This window comes from Oryzias melastigma, linkage group LG2 (genome assembly GCF_002922805.2).
Source record: "Oryzias melastigma strain HK-1 linkage group LG2, ASM292280v2, whole genome shotgun sequence".
NCBI lineage: Eukaryota > Metazoa > Chordata > Actinopteri > Beloniformes > Adrianichthyidae > Oryzias > Oryzias melastigma.
This window is the reverse complement of record NC_050513.1, coordinates 3,010,075-3,025,437: the sequence shown is the minus strand read 5'-3', so window position 1 is coordinate 3,025,437 and position 15,363 is coordinate 3,010,075. Positions and strand designations below refer to the sequence as shown.

General features: G+C 40.5%; 1 protein-coding gene across 1 annotated transcript in view; it reads right to left on the bottom strand.

Annotated features, from left to right (window-relative positions):
* raph1b (Ras association (RalGDS/AF-6) and pleckstrin homology domains 1b) overlaps nt 1–15,363 on the bottom strand; it is a gene marked incomplete in the record, with an annotated part of 61,721 nt that overhangs the window by 2,930 nt on the left and 43,428 nt on the right. Inside the window, 16 exon segments of the mRNA XM_024294304.2 lie at nt 1–193; nt 265–401; nt 1,389–1,509; nt 1,593–1,691; nt 3,176–3,286; nt 3,541–3,684; nt 3,764–3,829; nt 3,959–4,080; nt 4,154–4,313; nt 6,421–6,498; nt 9,660–9,734; nt 10,125–10,211; nt 12,078–12,499; nt 13,346–13,540; nt 13,625–13,730; nt 13,981–14,103. Of these exon segments, the coding sequence (XP_024150072.1) occupies nt 1–193; nt 265–401; nt 1,389–1,509; nt 1,593–1,691; nt 3,176–3,286; nt 3,541–3,684; nt 3,764–3,829; nt 3,959–4,080; nt 4,154–4,313; nt 6,421–6,498; nt 9,660–9,734; nt 10,125–10,211; nt 12,078–12,499; nt 13,346–13,540; nt 13,625–13,730; nt 13,981–14,103 (2,239 nt within the window).

Sequence of the window (15,363 nt, the reverse complement as noted above, 5' to 3'; positions counted from 1 at the left end):
GAGGTTGTGGCATCATTGGGGGTGGAGTCTGCTGACCAGACCAAATCTGGGGGGGCTGGTGTTGAGCTGACGGGAGCTGCTGCGGGGTTTGTGGAGGGGGGGTGTGGAGCGGCTGGTCCAGCGAGTGCTGGCTGTGATGGCGGTGGCCGTGCGAGGACGAGTGCGTGGACCCGCGAGACGATTCCGTCCTTATCTGTGGAGGAAACGACACGTCAGCGCCACCATCTCCTGAAGCGAGGGCGCCTTCGAGCGGTTAACCCTCACCTTGGAGCTTTCCTCCATCTGGGTTCCTCTCTTCCACGCCTCTGAAAAGATGGAGCTCACCACGCTCTGGGACCGGCCATGAGAGGAGCCCGTGTCCACGCCGCTGTCCGAGTGTCCGGAATGATTAGACTGCGATTCTGAAAGAACAGAAGACGGGAAGAAGTCAACATTTTTAAATCAATTTTTTTATAATTGACAAAAGTTTCCTATTCTATTGACTGCATATGAGAACTGGACCAAGTGTCAATTCAGTCGCCATATTTTCCCAGTATGGATGCCAGCATGTTGGATCTAGACCCCATCAGTAAAACAATGATTGGTCATATTTCTAAAGCAACCAGAGGTGTGTTTTTGGCTAGATCCTGACGATACGATACGTATCGTGATACCCGGCTTACAAACGGTATTGCGATACATCCCAAGACTGAGTCAAAACAATTTTAATTATTTTTTTAACAGTATGACTTGGTAAAAAACTCTACCTCAATTTTAATTAATTGTAATAAAATGGAAAATTCATTTTACCATTTTTTCTACATTGTACTTCACAAATGTTTCCTATTCAATTGACTCTTTATGAGAACTGGACCAAGTGTCAATTCAGTCGCCATTTATTCCCAATATGGACGTCACCATGTTGGATCTAGACGCCGTCAGTCAGATTGGTCATATTTCTATGGCAACTACGAGTCTATATTGGCTTGATCCTGATGATACAAAACGTAGAACGATACCCGGTTCACGATATGTATCGCGATATATCCCAAGACTGAACCAGAACAATTTTTCTTTATTTTTTTGTATGACTCGAGTATCACCGCTAATGGCAACCACTCTTGTCAATCAAGAGCTTGTTGGAAGGCCACACCCCTACAACTTGAAAGCTGGCTCCACAAAATCTGTCAAACGGGGCTAGCAGGCTCCGCCTACTTTAATTGAGGCATCTGATTGGTCAGTTTATAACTTGAATAACTTACACTACAGAAAAATATCATGAAAAAAAAAAACAAAGATTAGCAAAAACATGTTAAAAAATTAAGTATTAGCTGTTGTTGGAACAACAAAGGGGAGGTGTCACTCATTCCAGTTCTCATATACAGTCAACCAGTGTGATGGAAACTAACCAGGAATACTGGCGGAACTGGAGGCGGATCGAATGCTGGATGTGGAAAGAGAGGACCAGTCGTAGGCAGCCTCCGTCCTCTTCATGGCTTCCTGATAGTTGACATACAGCTGCTTTCCATACTGCACAAACAAATACATTCAGAGATTGATTAAAAAATATGTTGTTTATTTCTTGTTTTTTTCCTTTTCCTCCTAAGGCTCACCTTGGCGATGCGAATTCCATTGATCCACTGATGGAGGGTCCTTACATCATCGCAGCACAAGTACTTGATATACTGCGACTTTTTCTGGATCTGTGGATGCTGACAAATGGAAAATTCATAGTCAATTCATGGCAAATCATGATGCTGCCACTACCATGCTCAGCAGAGTTATGTTTTCTCGTTGCCAAACTAAAATGTATGAGCCAAGTTATAGACAAATTGTTAGTTAAGCTTTTCTGATGTTTTGATTTTAATTAATTTGCTTTAAATAGAAAAATACAGAAATTATAGTTTTTGCTTTATATTAATATCATAATGACAAATAATTAATGTAAATAGAGAACATATAAAACATATCCATATTTTAATATCTATCAAAATATGATTCATTTTTTATGTAATTAATATTAATGTGTTTAAAAATCAATTATTTATCTGATTTTAAAGTGGTAGTAGTAGTACTGCTTTAAAAGGTTTATTAAAAAGCGTAACCTGTTGTAAAATTAGCCCGTTTTCCCTATTTTCAAGTTTATCTTAACTGTTTTACTTTTAATAACTCTTGATCTTTCCTTGTTTGCTGTCATTATTTGTAGCATAACCTCATCTATGCAACTTTACACTTTTTTTTTTCATTTTGCCACAATATTAAGATATATTAAAGAAAATTTTATTATTTTTATTTTCTAAGGACAAATTTAAAACTATGTTTAATGAGAAATATTTTTTAAATTTAAATAAAAGGTATAATTGTAAATTTAAAAAAGTAAAAAAAAAGCAACTTTTTACATTAAAATGCAGCTAAAGTATACTGAGTACACTGCTATTCCTCAAAACAGATTTCAAAATAAAAGACATAACTGCTCTAAAAAGTATCTACCTAGCTGGACACACACGACGACCTCACAAAATGTTTATATTTTGAAATACAAAAAAGCTTTACTCAACTTTTAAACAAAAAAAAAATCTGATATTAATGAAAATGCATAAAATTGGAGACTTAATCTTCATAGCAACCATTTTATTTTTTGGTCGTCTGGGGGTGACAAACAGAACGACGTCCTTTTTAGAAGAATTTGCAAAAGTTAATTTTTGGATTTCCTTAGCAACGGAGGTTTTTTACTCACTACGTTCATAATATGCTTTTTTTTTACTGTTATATTGTTTTATTTGTGTTAAATTTACACTATTTTTCAATACAAAACGTGTGAGCAACAGGAGAGCGCCACGTTGGCGAGCTTCCTATGCTAACGTCGTTCAACATTTACAAACACCGCCCCACCCCCACAAGTCGCATTCCAGACAAAATACCTAGCAGGAATTTTAATTTGTAGATGGTGGTAAAGGGGATTTAATAAAAAGTTTAAGACCTCTTCCCGAGGTCGAAGGTCAGTTAAACTCGCTGAAACAAAAGTGTGAAAATTCTTAAAGTTTGCCGTACGTGGCCATCCCATAATAATGGGTTAACTTTTTAAATTTAAAGGAGATTTGTCAAAATGAAGTCATAATCTTGAGAAATTAAAAATAGATAAAAGTTTAAAAGTGTGGTCTTTTTCAGCTGCTGTTGAACAACAAACTGGATTCACCTTCAGGGCGAGGCAGTAGTCTGTGGGCGCTTTGTACTTGCTGCGGTAGTCCTGACCGTAATAGACGTTAACGTGGTCTAACTGCAGGAAGCAGACCAGATCTCGTGACGCCTGCGGAGGAGAAAACACAGGAGACGAACATGAGTACTGTCTTTCTGGACTTTTATTTTGAAAACTGAAAGCAGCTTTTAGGAACAAAGAGTGGAATGCTAAAAGCTCGAGTTAGGAGGATGAGGAGGGTAAATGACATGTGCAGCACATTTCTATCTGAGTACATAAAGGAGGAATGCTGCCCTAAACAGGAAATACCACGGATGCTGATCTCATTCTCCTCTGCAGCTCCCTTCACTCTGATCTGTACCGACCTTTGCTTTGCCTTTTGGGACGTAGTAGATCCCCGAAGCTCTGAGGAGGAAGTAGCGCTTCTTCCACGACTTTTTACCGTCGTCTTTGAGCCACAGGACGCCCTCGATTTCAGGGACGGACACGGAGCCGCCGCAGAAACACTCCTGATGGATTCACAAAGAAGATGGGAGTCACGGGAGGATGTAGATTTGGCGGGAAAACTGGTTTTTGCCGTAGATTCACCTCCAGTAGAGCTTCTTTATTCCGATCGGCCATCTCCGACGTCTCCTTCCGCCCCAACAAATAGTTCTGAAAGTGATTGAAGGAAGCAGGAGGGTGACTGGAGGACGCGCGTCTTTCATTAGATAAATAATTCACCTTAACTCGCTTTATGGCTTTGACCTACTTCCCCCCCGGTGCATTAAAGCTGCTCCTCACCTGAGGGTTCTTGAAGAGAGCGTACTTCTCGATGCGCTCGATGAACATCAGCTTGTTGTGGCTGTCCCGCGTCCAGTTCAGCAGGTTCTCCACCAAGTTTTCGTGATCCTCGAAGATCCGCTCTGAGGGCATTAGAGGGGGGAGGGGTGAGGGCGAGGGGATTCTTCACGGGGATCTGGAGCGAGCGGCTCTTACCCATCTGGAGCTCCGTGATGGTCTCCACCAGGGACCAGTCCGGGCTGTAGCCGCAGTGCGACTTGTCCAGCAGGCTGTCCAGCACCTGGCGGACCGTCTGCCGCTCGTCCACCATCATGGTCTTGGAGCTCTCGTCCGACATGTGGACCCTGATCACCAGCTGAGGACGACCAGGAGAACATCAAAAATCAGACTTTTGAGACTTCTGGACAAAATACTTAAAACACCCCCTGGTTTAAAGAGACTGTTGGTGAACCATATTCTTTGTTGACTAAAGAGAATATGGCTATTTTTGGAGTAACTCCCCCAAAACTCTGTTTAAATTCATCAGGGAAATAAAATAAATAGAAAATAAATTGCCGGTATTCGTTCCTGAGTTTTCCAATGTCAAACTGAAATGGACCAATAGGCAGAAGCAGTAAAGTCCTAATTCTCTTTAAATCCTAAATCTTGAGAAATCCACCAGCAAGCCAAGGAAGCCAAGCTTGAGATACGTCACAGCAGTCTCTTAAAGTCTATAAATCATTACTTTTTTATTTTAAATATAACCATAAAAGGCAGTCATAGTCAGATGGTGAAAGGAGCACAGACTTTAAAAGAAAGTCTTTTGTTCAGAAATGATCTAGAAAACACAATTGTAGTAAAACATTTGTGTTCTTTGGAATTATCTGATCAAGCTAAAAGAGGTATTAGTGTTTTTTTTTCAACTTTACAATCTATATTAAGTTAAATACGACCCATGGGAAGTGAATGAGAAAGTCTTCAAATTTCAACATTTTAAGTAGATAAACAAAAACCTTTAAATATTTTCATGGGCAATGTTTAATCTTTTATATATAAAAAAATATGAGGTTATCTAATATTTTAGAAACATGCTAACGTGTTTGGCTAACTTGTTAATCTACCAAGTTTTTTTTAATCTAATTTAGATATTAGCTTCTATTTTAGCAACATGCTAACATTTTTGACTAGTTTAGTTGACTGATGAATTTTAGGCTATTTTGGAGTTAAGTATTGTGTTAACTTTTTTGACTAATTTGTTATCTACTGGGGCTTTTGAAGCTAATTTAGAGTTTAGCGTGTATTTTAGCAACATGCTAACATTTTTGACTAATTTTGTTAACTTAGGAGTTTTAGGTCATTTTGGAGTTTAGCTAAAGTGTATGTAATTAGCTAGCTTTTTTGGCTAATTTGACATCTATGGTTTTTTGGGGTTAATTTTGAGTGTAGCTCATATTTAAGCAACACAGTAACTATTTCTGCAAAATTGGCATGTATTAGTGATTTTTAAGCAATTTTACTACAATTTTATCAGAGATTTAGGTCAACTTCAGTGCTCTTTTATTGCTCTTTAATGAAATTTGGAGTCTATTAGCAAATTTAACATTTGGCAAATAGCTTTTGCATTTTCAGTGACTACTTTCAGCAAAAAGTGTTCAAACTAGCATGATCACAATACCAACAAACTAATGAAGGACAGAGGCGACACGATTCATTAAAAGTTTAATAAACTATCATCTTAGTTGTCTTTATTTTTAGTCAGTTTAAAGATAATGATGTGTGTTTTACATCCACTTTGTGCATGACTAACCGGACAAAATAATCTGCGATTAGTCGACTATTAAAACAATCGTTTGCGGCAGCACGAACGTGAACTTTCATAAATTGCTAACAAACGTCTTCCATAACCAGTCAATTGAACATCTGCCCTGCTGTGAGAGCCAATAAAACCCCTGAAGCTCCAGACTCTCAATCGACATGTGGATAACTGAACAGAGAGCTGAACCAATGGAAACGTCAAGAGAAGAGTCTTAAGAGATGTGTGGAGTCTGACCTAAATTCCTCTGGAAAAATCCCTCACATGAACAGAAAAGTTCTAATCAAAGATCTACTGGAATATTTCAGAATAAAAGACCTTGATGGTTCTGACGCTGCAGCTGTTTTTCCTGAAAACACTGCAGAGGAACAGCACTGTACCACCACTATAGAAAGCTCATTCATCGGCAAAAAAAGATACGTCTATGAACCCTCGTCCTGGTTGGAGACATGCACGAGTCGAGGCTTTTTGGAGCTGCTTTGGTGTGAATGTGCAGAATCGGCCCCGCATTGTCTTCTCGTGGTTCCCTCCCCGGCAGAAATATCAAACGCTGCATTGACCTATTTTCTCTGAGCTTCACCCGCCTTCACTCGCCGGGGAAAGGAAGTTCACAAAGAAATGCGGCGAATATGACGAGACGGCGGCGATTATGCAAGCGTTTCACCCCCACCTTTTTGACCTGCGCCTCCTTGATTTTCTCCAGGGCCACTCGGATCTTCTCCGCCTTCAGCTTGGCAGCTTGTTCCTCCTGGAAGGACACACCAGAGAAGGGGTTAATAAAAATCAAAAAGAAGACGCCGCCATTCACCGAGAGTGTCACGTCTTCCAAACACTTTCCTGCATTCGACGCTTACCTGCCCCCTCCAGCAGGAAGCCATCACTTCCATTTTACCGCCTCTAAATATCCAAACCAGACGCGATCGAAAGGCGAAATTATGCGGCGGAAACTTTGGCTCCACCAAATATGGCGCTCCGATTGCGGGTTTGAGGCTTCATCTGATCGCTTTGATCCGGAGACAAAAGCGGAAGATCTCTGAGGAGCAACCACAACGTCTTCCAGGAGAAGAATCCACCGTTCCAACAAAATAAGAAGGAGAACATCCGAAAGAAAGATAGAAAATTCAAGTCAGCGGAGGCTGGAGTCCACTGACATGTGCGCCGTTTGACACGGGGGAAGCTCGACGCACCTCCCCCCTCCCACTCTCCTCTCCTCAAAAACACGCGCGGGGGTTTCAGGGAGCGTGCCCAATCGATGGGGCATAATCCCCCCACAAAAACACGAGCGGAGAAGCGCCCTCCCCCTTCACAACTCCGGTCAGCCAATGGGGGCGGGCGGCGAGCGCCTGAATGAGACGCCGGGGTGTTAAATATTTGAAGTATATGGACGCGGTTACGCTGGAGGGGAGTGACCCAGACTGCTCCTTCCACATGACCAACTTCTTCAAGGCACATCGGTGAAGCCAGAGGGGGCGGGATCAAATCCTGGAGTCGTCTGCCTCTCATTCCGAGCAGTCTTCCGGATTCATCCTTTTGTCCAAAGATCAACACCTCAAAAAAGCCTTTTGGGTCACAGGAGGTTAAAGACGTAAGTTCTAAGATGTTTTGGTTCCTCACATCAAAAGCAGAAAGAAATGAATGGAATGACAAAGTTCTTGGTTGTAGAAAATGAGGGTTGAAAGTTAAACTAGTTTAAAACGTTTCCGCTCTCTTTGGGGTCCAGATGACTCCACCCACATATTGATCTGTGATTCCTTCCATGACAAATGTGGACAAAGGTGGACAGCATTTTATGTCTGCCATGGACATTAGTGAAACTCAAAAATCAATGATAAAATGACCCACTTATAATGTAAATAAGGTAAGGAGAGCGGAAGGGTTACCTGTAACCAATCATATATGGAAAGAAAATAGACTCAACCCAATTTGTGCGTGTATAATTCTTGACTTGTGCGCAACTTTGGATATGCGCGCACGTACTTATAGGTTTCTGTGTAAATACTTCTTGACTTGTGCGAGCATAGTTCTTGATATGTGCACAACTTTGGATATGCGCGCACGTACTTATAGGTTTCTGTGTAAATACTTCTTGACTTGTGCGAGCGTAGTTCTTGATTTGTGCACAACTTTAGATTTTTGCGTGGATAATTCTTTAATTGTTAGCAACTTTAGATTTTTGCGTGTGTAATTCTTGATTTGTAATTTATACAACATATTTTGCGCATAAGTACAAAAATTATGAAATAAAATTCAAATTTACGAATACACAAATTAAAATTACAGCAACTTTAAACTAACTTGCGGACAAATCTTTAAAAATGACACACAAATCGCTTGCTGCACACACAAAACCACATTAACGCAGAAAATCTGAGAATCGCGTGTCAGAGAAAGAAAAGATTAGTATGTAAGTGATGCATTTAAATGCTTTGCTAGAACGCTCGGTCATCAGAGTTTTCTTATCAGCCGGTTTGAACTCAGGTTGTAATTATTTTCTGGTGAAACCTGACATTTTCCCACTTTCTTAAACAGATATGCCCAATAACTAATATAAAAAACTCTAAATAAGCATATTTTTAAAACACTTATCCCTTAAAAAATAAAATATATATATATTTTACAGAACTCCACCTGGGGCAGGAGTTTAAATCCCCACCCCAGTGAGGAGGACAAACCAAAAAAAACAAAAAAGAATGAAAACTTTCCAGCAGGAACCTTTAGTTTTCACCGGAAAACTGAAACCCCTGACATCAAAAAAGTTCACTAAACTGAAGAGCTGTTGACACATTCACTCCAAAATGTCCAAATGAAAAAAGCAAATCAACAACCAGTGACATGCAGAAGAACTAATCATAAACACACAAAAAAGCTCCACATGCAAGTGAAAACTGCAAAAAAACGTCTGTGGAAAAATCCATTTCCTTACATCTAAATTCAAAGTTTCAGGGAGATGCAGTTTGCACACAGCATTAGAATCTAGCCTGTGATACTATGACTATATTACTTCTACTCACATAGATTTGTAATATTTTACACAACTCTCTCATTCATAATATTTTTGTTTCATTTATCTATTTAACCCTGGAGAACCTGAGAACTATTTTCTTCTGGGCTTTAAAAGCAAATTTGACAAATTTGTTCATTTTAAAAAAACAGCAAAAATATGGTGCTTTAAACCGCAAATGGATACTTTAAAAAATATTTCCTCAAAAGAATTTGGAAAATTTATGGCTGTGAGTTTATAAAGATGTTCTTTTAAGGGAAAGGGGCAGAAAAATATGTTTTCTTCATTCTGCTCCCTTTCATTTACTGAGCAAAAGATGCCTTGTGTTGTTTTAATGTATTATTTTTATGATTTTCCTGTGAAAATGAATAAAAATTAATAAATACATTTAGTCAGTAATGTATGTTTAGGTTGATACAACAGTACTGTTAGCCGTCCTATGGGAAATCCCATTATACGTTAGCATCAAGCTAACAGACTTTAGCTTTATGTAATTTTATAAACCCAGCATTATAAAAATACAAGAACTTCTTTCAATTTTTGTCTAAATCAACTCCAAACGTCTGATTGTTCCCCGTCTTAAAATGTTACTTTCACTTTTATGTCCCTTTATTCAAGTATTTAAAGGGTAACCAAACAGGGAAGATGGCGGCTGACTCCACCCACAGCCGAAATGTGAAAACCCCGTAAGAGGGGTTTTTGGTCTATTAATAGTCTTATGTCTTAACTGTTATGTGTTTGTACCAACGTTATGCTTTTGTTCAGCCCTTTGGTGAACCTTGTTGTGTTTAAAGTGCTTTATGAATACAGTTGAATTGAGTATTAAAGGATGGATTTGTCCAGAAAAAGCCCTGCAGAGCAGAGAAGCGGTGCACACAAACAAACAAACAAACGGATGAGGAAGTCACCTTGGTCAGGAGGTGAGAAGGCTTTCCTGCTATGCTTTTCAGAATGAGCGAGGTTTCTCGGTCCAGATAGGAATGCTTTGGTGGAAAAGAGGAGAAGAGAAAGAGAGAGGAGGAGACAATATAAAGAGAATTCAGTGCAGGATTATTATTATTATTATTAAATGGAAATGTGATTCTTTTTAATGCATTTTTAATAAAGAAGCAGCCAGTGAAGCAGTTGTGGGTGTCATTAGCTGCAGCTGTCGGTGAAGAAGCGATGGTTGTGAGAAAAGGAACACGGAGTGTTCTGACAAGGAAGGGAGGAAAACATCCCACAATGCCTTTCACTCGCTCACGCCGCGACCATGACACTACAGCTGAGTCACAAACCGCCAAACGATCGGTCGATAAAATAAAGACACAGGGACTGAGCCGTGCTCACTCGTGCACGCTCACACTCGTGCACGCTCACACACATGCACTTACGGTGGCCCGGTCCACTTCCCCCCTCCCGGAGGTGAAGTCGAGCTGCCGTCTGGCCGCCTTACTGCTGGCCCGCCTCAGCGTGACATGCTGGGGAAGGTGCAGGCGGGAAAGAGATGGCGGCGCAGGAGAGGATGCAAACACAGACAGAGTGAAGTCATGCAGGACGCCACATGCAGCGTACGCGCAACATACGTGCAGCGTACGTGCAACATACGTGCAGCATGTTGCTCAACTGTTCATCCAGCTCTGGCTTTTTGAGTTGTAAGAAAAGTATCAAGTTTTGGGTTAATGAGCATCAGCTTTAAGTGAATGAAAAACCAGATTTTACATTTGAAAACCGTTTTCAACACAAAAGCTAACAACTTTAAAAAATATATTTTTAAAGTAATTCTCAAGTAGAAAAAAATGTGTTTAAAATTTGTAAAAAAAAAACAACAACAACAAACTATTAAGCTAAAACCAAATAATAGCAGCAGTTGCTGCTTTGTACGGAGTATTAAGGCTACCATCAAAATAAATACATTTATTACAAGAATAAAGCTGTAAAATTATAGGGTAAAAAAAATCGTCATTTTACAAGAATAATAATGTTTTATCATCATAAGTCTTTAATTTATGAGCTGAAAAGTCTGTTTACTGAGAAAAATAAAACAACAACAATTGCAGAACGATTTAGTGCATTGTGAGCGGTTACTTTAGCATTAGTTTCACAAACACGGTAAAAGTCAAACTTCTTATTTTATATTCTGAATAAGGACATTGAAAAGACTTTCAGGAATTTGGTTTTCCTCACATTGTTGACCCACAAAGAGCGGACTCCTGGCGGGCGCACCGTTAACGCCATCGGCAGTATGACTGCAGAGGTCCAAATGCATTATGGGACATGGATACCTCTGATAAACTAAAGCATTTTGGTGATTTGGATTTAGGCTTACAAAACTAACGTTATTTAAAATAAAAGCATTTTTTCTTTGTAAAAATACAACTTTTTTCTCATAATTTAATAGTTTATTCTTTTAAAATTCTGATGCTTTTCTCATAATTTTAAGACTTTAATCTTGTAAAATGACGACTCTTCTCAGAAATGTTTTTCTCATATTTATAGGACTTTAATCTTGTAAAATTATTACTTTTTTCTCATAATTTTACAAGTCAATTCTTATAAAACTTTGCTGCTCTTTTTCATAATTATAGGACTTTAATCTCATAAAATTATGACTTTTTTTAATCATAATTTTAGGACTTTTTTCTTGTAAAATTATGACCTTTTTTATAATTTAATGAGTCAATTCTTATAAAATTTTGATGTTTTTTCTCATATTGATAGGACTTTAATCTTGTAAAATTATTACTTTTTTTGTCACAAATTTAGGACTTTATTTTGTAAAACTATGAACTTTGATCTTTTAAAATTATGACTTTTTTATATTTTTAGGACCTTAATCTTTTAAAATTATGACTTTTTCATAATTTTTGGACAATAATCTTAAAAAAATACATTTTTTAAAAATAATTTTACGAGTTAATTCTCCTCATTGTATCAAAGATCATTTCGTTTGCTGATGTTTGTTCAGAGGTGAGTGTTTCTCACAGAAGAGGAGGTCAAGCTGTGTCAATGACTGAATAAATAAAACCACAAAGAGCCAAGTGTGAAAGCGCCTGAAGATGTGATGAACTTTGGAGGTTCAGTCTGAACGCCACGCTTTTGTTAGAGAGCCAGGCTGCTCAGTGAGACAGCGAACGGCGTTCACGTAGCACTGAAGGAGTCTAGCAGCAGACTGGCTCCATGCAGGTTTGGGAATCTGGTCAATTCAGATGTTAGAAGAGCTTTTTCTGAATTCTCTGATTCAGCAACTGAATTGACCTTAGAACTTTTCATGCAGGCGGGGCAAAACATCACAGACCGTTTCCACACAAACTCTGAAAGTTTGTTGGATTTCTGCGTCCTCATACCTCCGTACTGGTCTGGTTCTGTCCCTGTGGGCCCACGCCGCTCTGCCCCTCCCCTTCTCCTCCTGCCGGCGCCTTGTCCGTGTCCAGAGAGTCCATGCTGGAGGCGGAGGCCGAGTTCACGCTGGACCGCTGGGATCCGGCCTCCTTCTCGCTGACCGCGTCCACCGACCCCGTGCGCCGGTGCTTCCCGCCGCCGGACGATTCGGAGGAAGGCCGCCGGAGGGTGGCAGAGGAAACCGAAGAGGAGGAGGAGGAGGAGGAAGAGGAGGTCTGACGCGCCGCCTCGTCCATGCTGAGCGAGGCCTTCTCCAGCTGGGAAGTGATGTCGTCTAGGGAGATGTTGGAGGCGGCGGGGCGAGCGTTGAGGCTGCCGCCTCGAACTGTGTTGGCCGGCGAGGCTCGAGTGCTGCTGCTGGTACTTCCTGTGGAGGAAGTTCAAATGCAGGATTTCAGAATAAAGCACCAATTACAAAAAAAAAAAATCGTCTTATGACTTCAAATGTGTCATTTTAGGGAGAAATCAGCAGAATTTGTTCAGGATTAAGATAAACAAACACAATACGGATTATATTATAGAATAATGTTCTTAATTTATTTAAGCTTTTATGTCAAATTTACTGGAAAGCATCTGCAAGGTGGGTTAGAGGGGTTGCTAGCTAGCTATTTTGGGTAATTTAGGCGTTTTCAGTTTTTTATGATATTTTGAAGTTTAGCAATTTTTTAGCAACATGCTAGCTGTTTTGGCTTACCTAAGTTTTCTTCAGCTATCAGTACTGGCATCTTCAGCTAACAGCACTAGCATCTTCAGCTAACAGCACTAGCATCCTCAGCTAACAGCACTAGCGTCTTCAGTGACCAAATTCAGCTAACATCATTCACTCCAGCATTTTTGCAGGTAATGCTAAATATCTAGTTCATAATTATGTTAAACAGCTTCTTCTTTAAAGTTTTTAAAATGTAGTTTTAGAGTGTTTAATAAATGTTTATCCTGTTCGGCCTGCGATGTAAGATGTGTTTTGGATTTTCTCCCCTTATGCGATTGAGTTTGACACCCCTGTGCTAGGCAATGGATGCATCTGAGGTTTACCAAAATAAAAGCACTTGTTGTAGATTTTAAACGGCATGACTTTTATTCTAATAATATTGTTTGTTTTTTTTTTAATCCATGTTTGTCAAATGTTGGAGTTTGACATTTATTGTGGGTTCGGTAACGCCACACTGAGCGGAGAGAGGCAAACATGTGGTTAACATCTCTCAGCGGGGGCTACCTCCACTGCTGCCCCCTCCACCGGAGCCTGAGTGCTTGGTGCTGGCACTGCGCCCCCCCGGGGCCCTCTGCTGGCCTTTGCTGTGGCTGCGGGAGCTGGAGTTGGGCTTAGAGATGGTGCTGAGCTCCTGCTCGATGGAGCACAGGTCAGCCATCAGGGCGTCCAGGTCCACAGAGTCTCCTTGGTTCAAAGCCTCTGTGAGAGAGTGGGAGGAGAAATGTTTGGTTGAACGTAAGGAAAAAAGAAACAAAAAAAGGGTGGGTGGGTGTGGGGTCTCACCGTTTATGTTGTACATGGAGAAGCGGTAGGAGAAGTTGGCCATGTTCGTCTCCTGCCTGAGCGGCGGCTTCTGCAGGGCTTTCTGGGGCCGCCCATCATCCAAACTCTGTGTTACAAAAACAAACAAGATGAGGAGCACGTTCAAAAAAAAAAAAAAAACATACTCCCAAAAATCAGGCCGAGTGGCCTTCTATCCTCAGGTTTCTGCACAGACACCATCAACAGGGAGGGAGTTGCTAGGATACACGCCATGAGACAGGATTAGCAGTGTTGGGGTTGCCATGGAGACGCCTCTCTTTGTCTCCACTGTTCAACCTGTGCGAGTGTGCAAGTGCCCCTCCCCTCGCCGTATTGACCTGCGTGAGCTTGTCCAGCTCCCCGAGCCAGGCGCCGAACATCTTGTCCAGGTCCTGGTCCTCCTTGTCACTGTCCTCCTCCTCCGCCCCGTGATCCAACTCATCGTCCGACAGCTGCTCCATCTGCAAATGCATAACCAGACAGGGATGGGTGGGGGGTGGGTGGGGGGCGCACAAGATGACTGAGTCACACCCACAATCACAGCTTATCTAAATTAAGAAAATATAAATAAAAATTAACAGCTCATCCTGACTCCACTGTCTGTTGCCATGACAACCGCTTCAGGCCTCGTGAGTGGACTTTAAATGTTGTGATTTTGATGCCTTTCCCTCACACACACACTTAAGTTCAGATTGTACAGACACGAGGAGCAGTCAAAAGGAGGAGGATCACAGCCCCCCACCCCACCTCAGACAAAGATGTGGACTGATCAGCTGATTGGGAAAAATGCAGCCTTTTTTAGGTTAAAAGGTGATGAGAGCACGCCCTCTGGTGGACAAATACGAAACTACAAAACTCCATCAACTCATGTTGAACCCTACAAAGGAAAAGGTGGAGAACAAGGGAAATGTAGTTCTAAAGAATCGACTATATGTATTTTTATGTTTCCTTTAGGGCACATGTGTCAAAGTCAAGGCCCGGGGGCCGGATCCGGCCCTCCAGATAATTCTATCCGGCCCTCCAGATTATTTTATTTCATTGTTATCTTGCGTTCATTTTTAATTTATATAACTTTGACAAATATATTTTTATGGAGTAGTAGTTCATTATTATGTTAAAAAGTTACAGTTTTAAAGTTTTAAAAATGTAGTTTTAGAGTGCTCAGTAAATGTTCATCCTGTTCAGCCCGCGACCAAAGGGGGGTTTTGGATTTTGGCCCCCTGTGTGAGTGAGTTTGACACCTGTTTTAGAGGAAACTAAGAACCAAATGATCAATATCTTCAATAAACATCCCATCAGGCATCACTCCCAGCAGTGATGTAAAATCTGTGATGAATAAACAGGTTTAACAAACTCAAACGACTGAATAAACTCACGAGAAAGCTAAACTTTATAAAAGGATGATGAAAAAGAAACAAAATCATGGAACTGAAATAAGGGAGAGACAAACTTAAAAAATTCCTGGAAAGGACAAAAAAAGGCACAAAATTTCCTTTTGATTACAAATAAAGTGACTTGTATAATTCAAGTGGAATTTTCATAAATGATCATATTACACCTGTTTAAAAGTCAATCCCGTCCTGTTTTTTTCCATTATTTGTGGCGTTTTGTTGCCTTTGCTCCTGAACGTTTGCAAATCCAGACGGTGAAAAGCGAAAGGTGTGAGGCGGACGCACACAAAGCAGCTGAGGGACACTTGTTGCTTTAATGACACGCTGCTG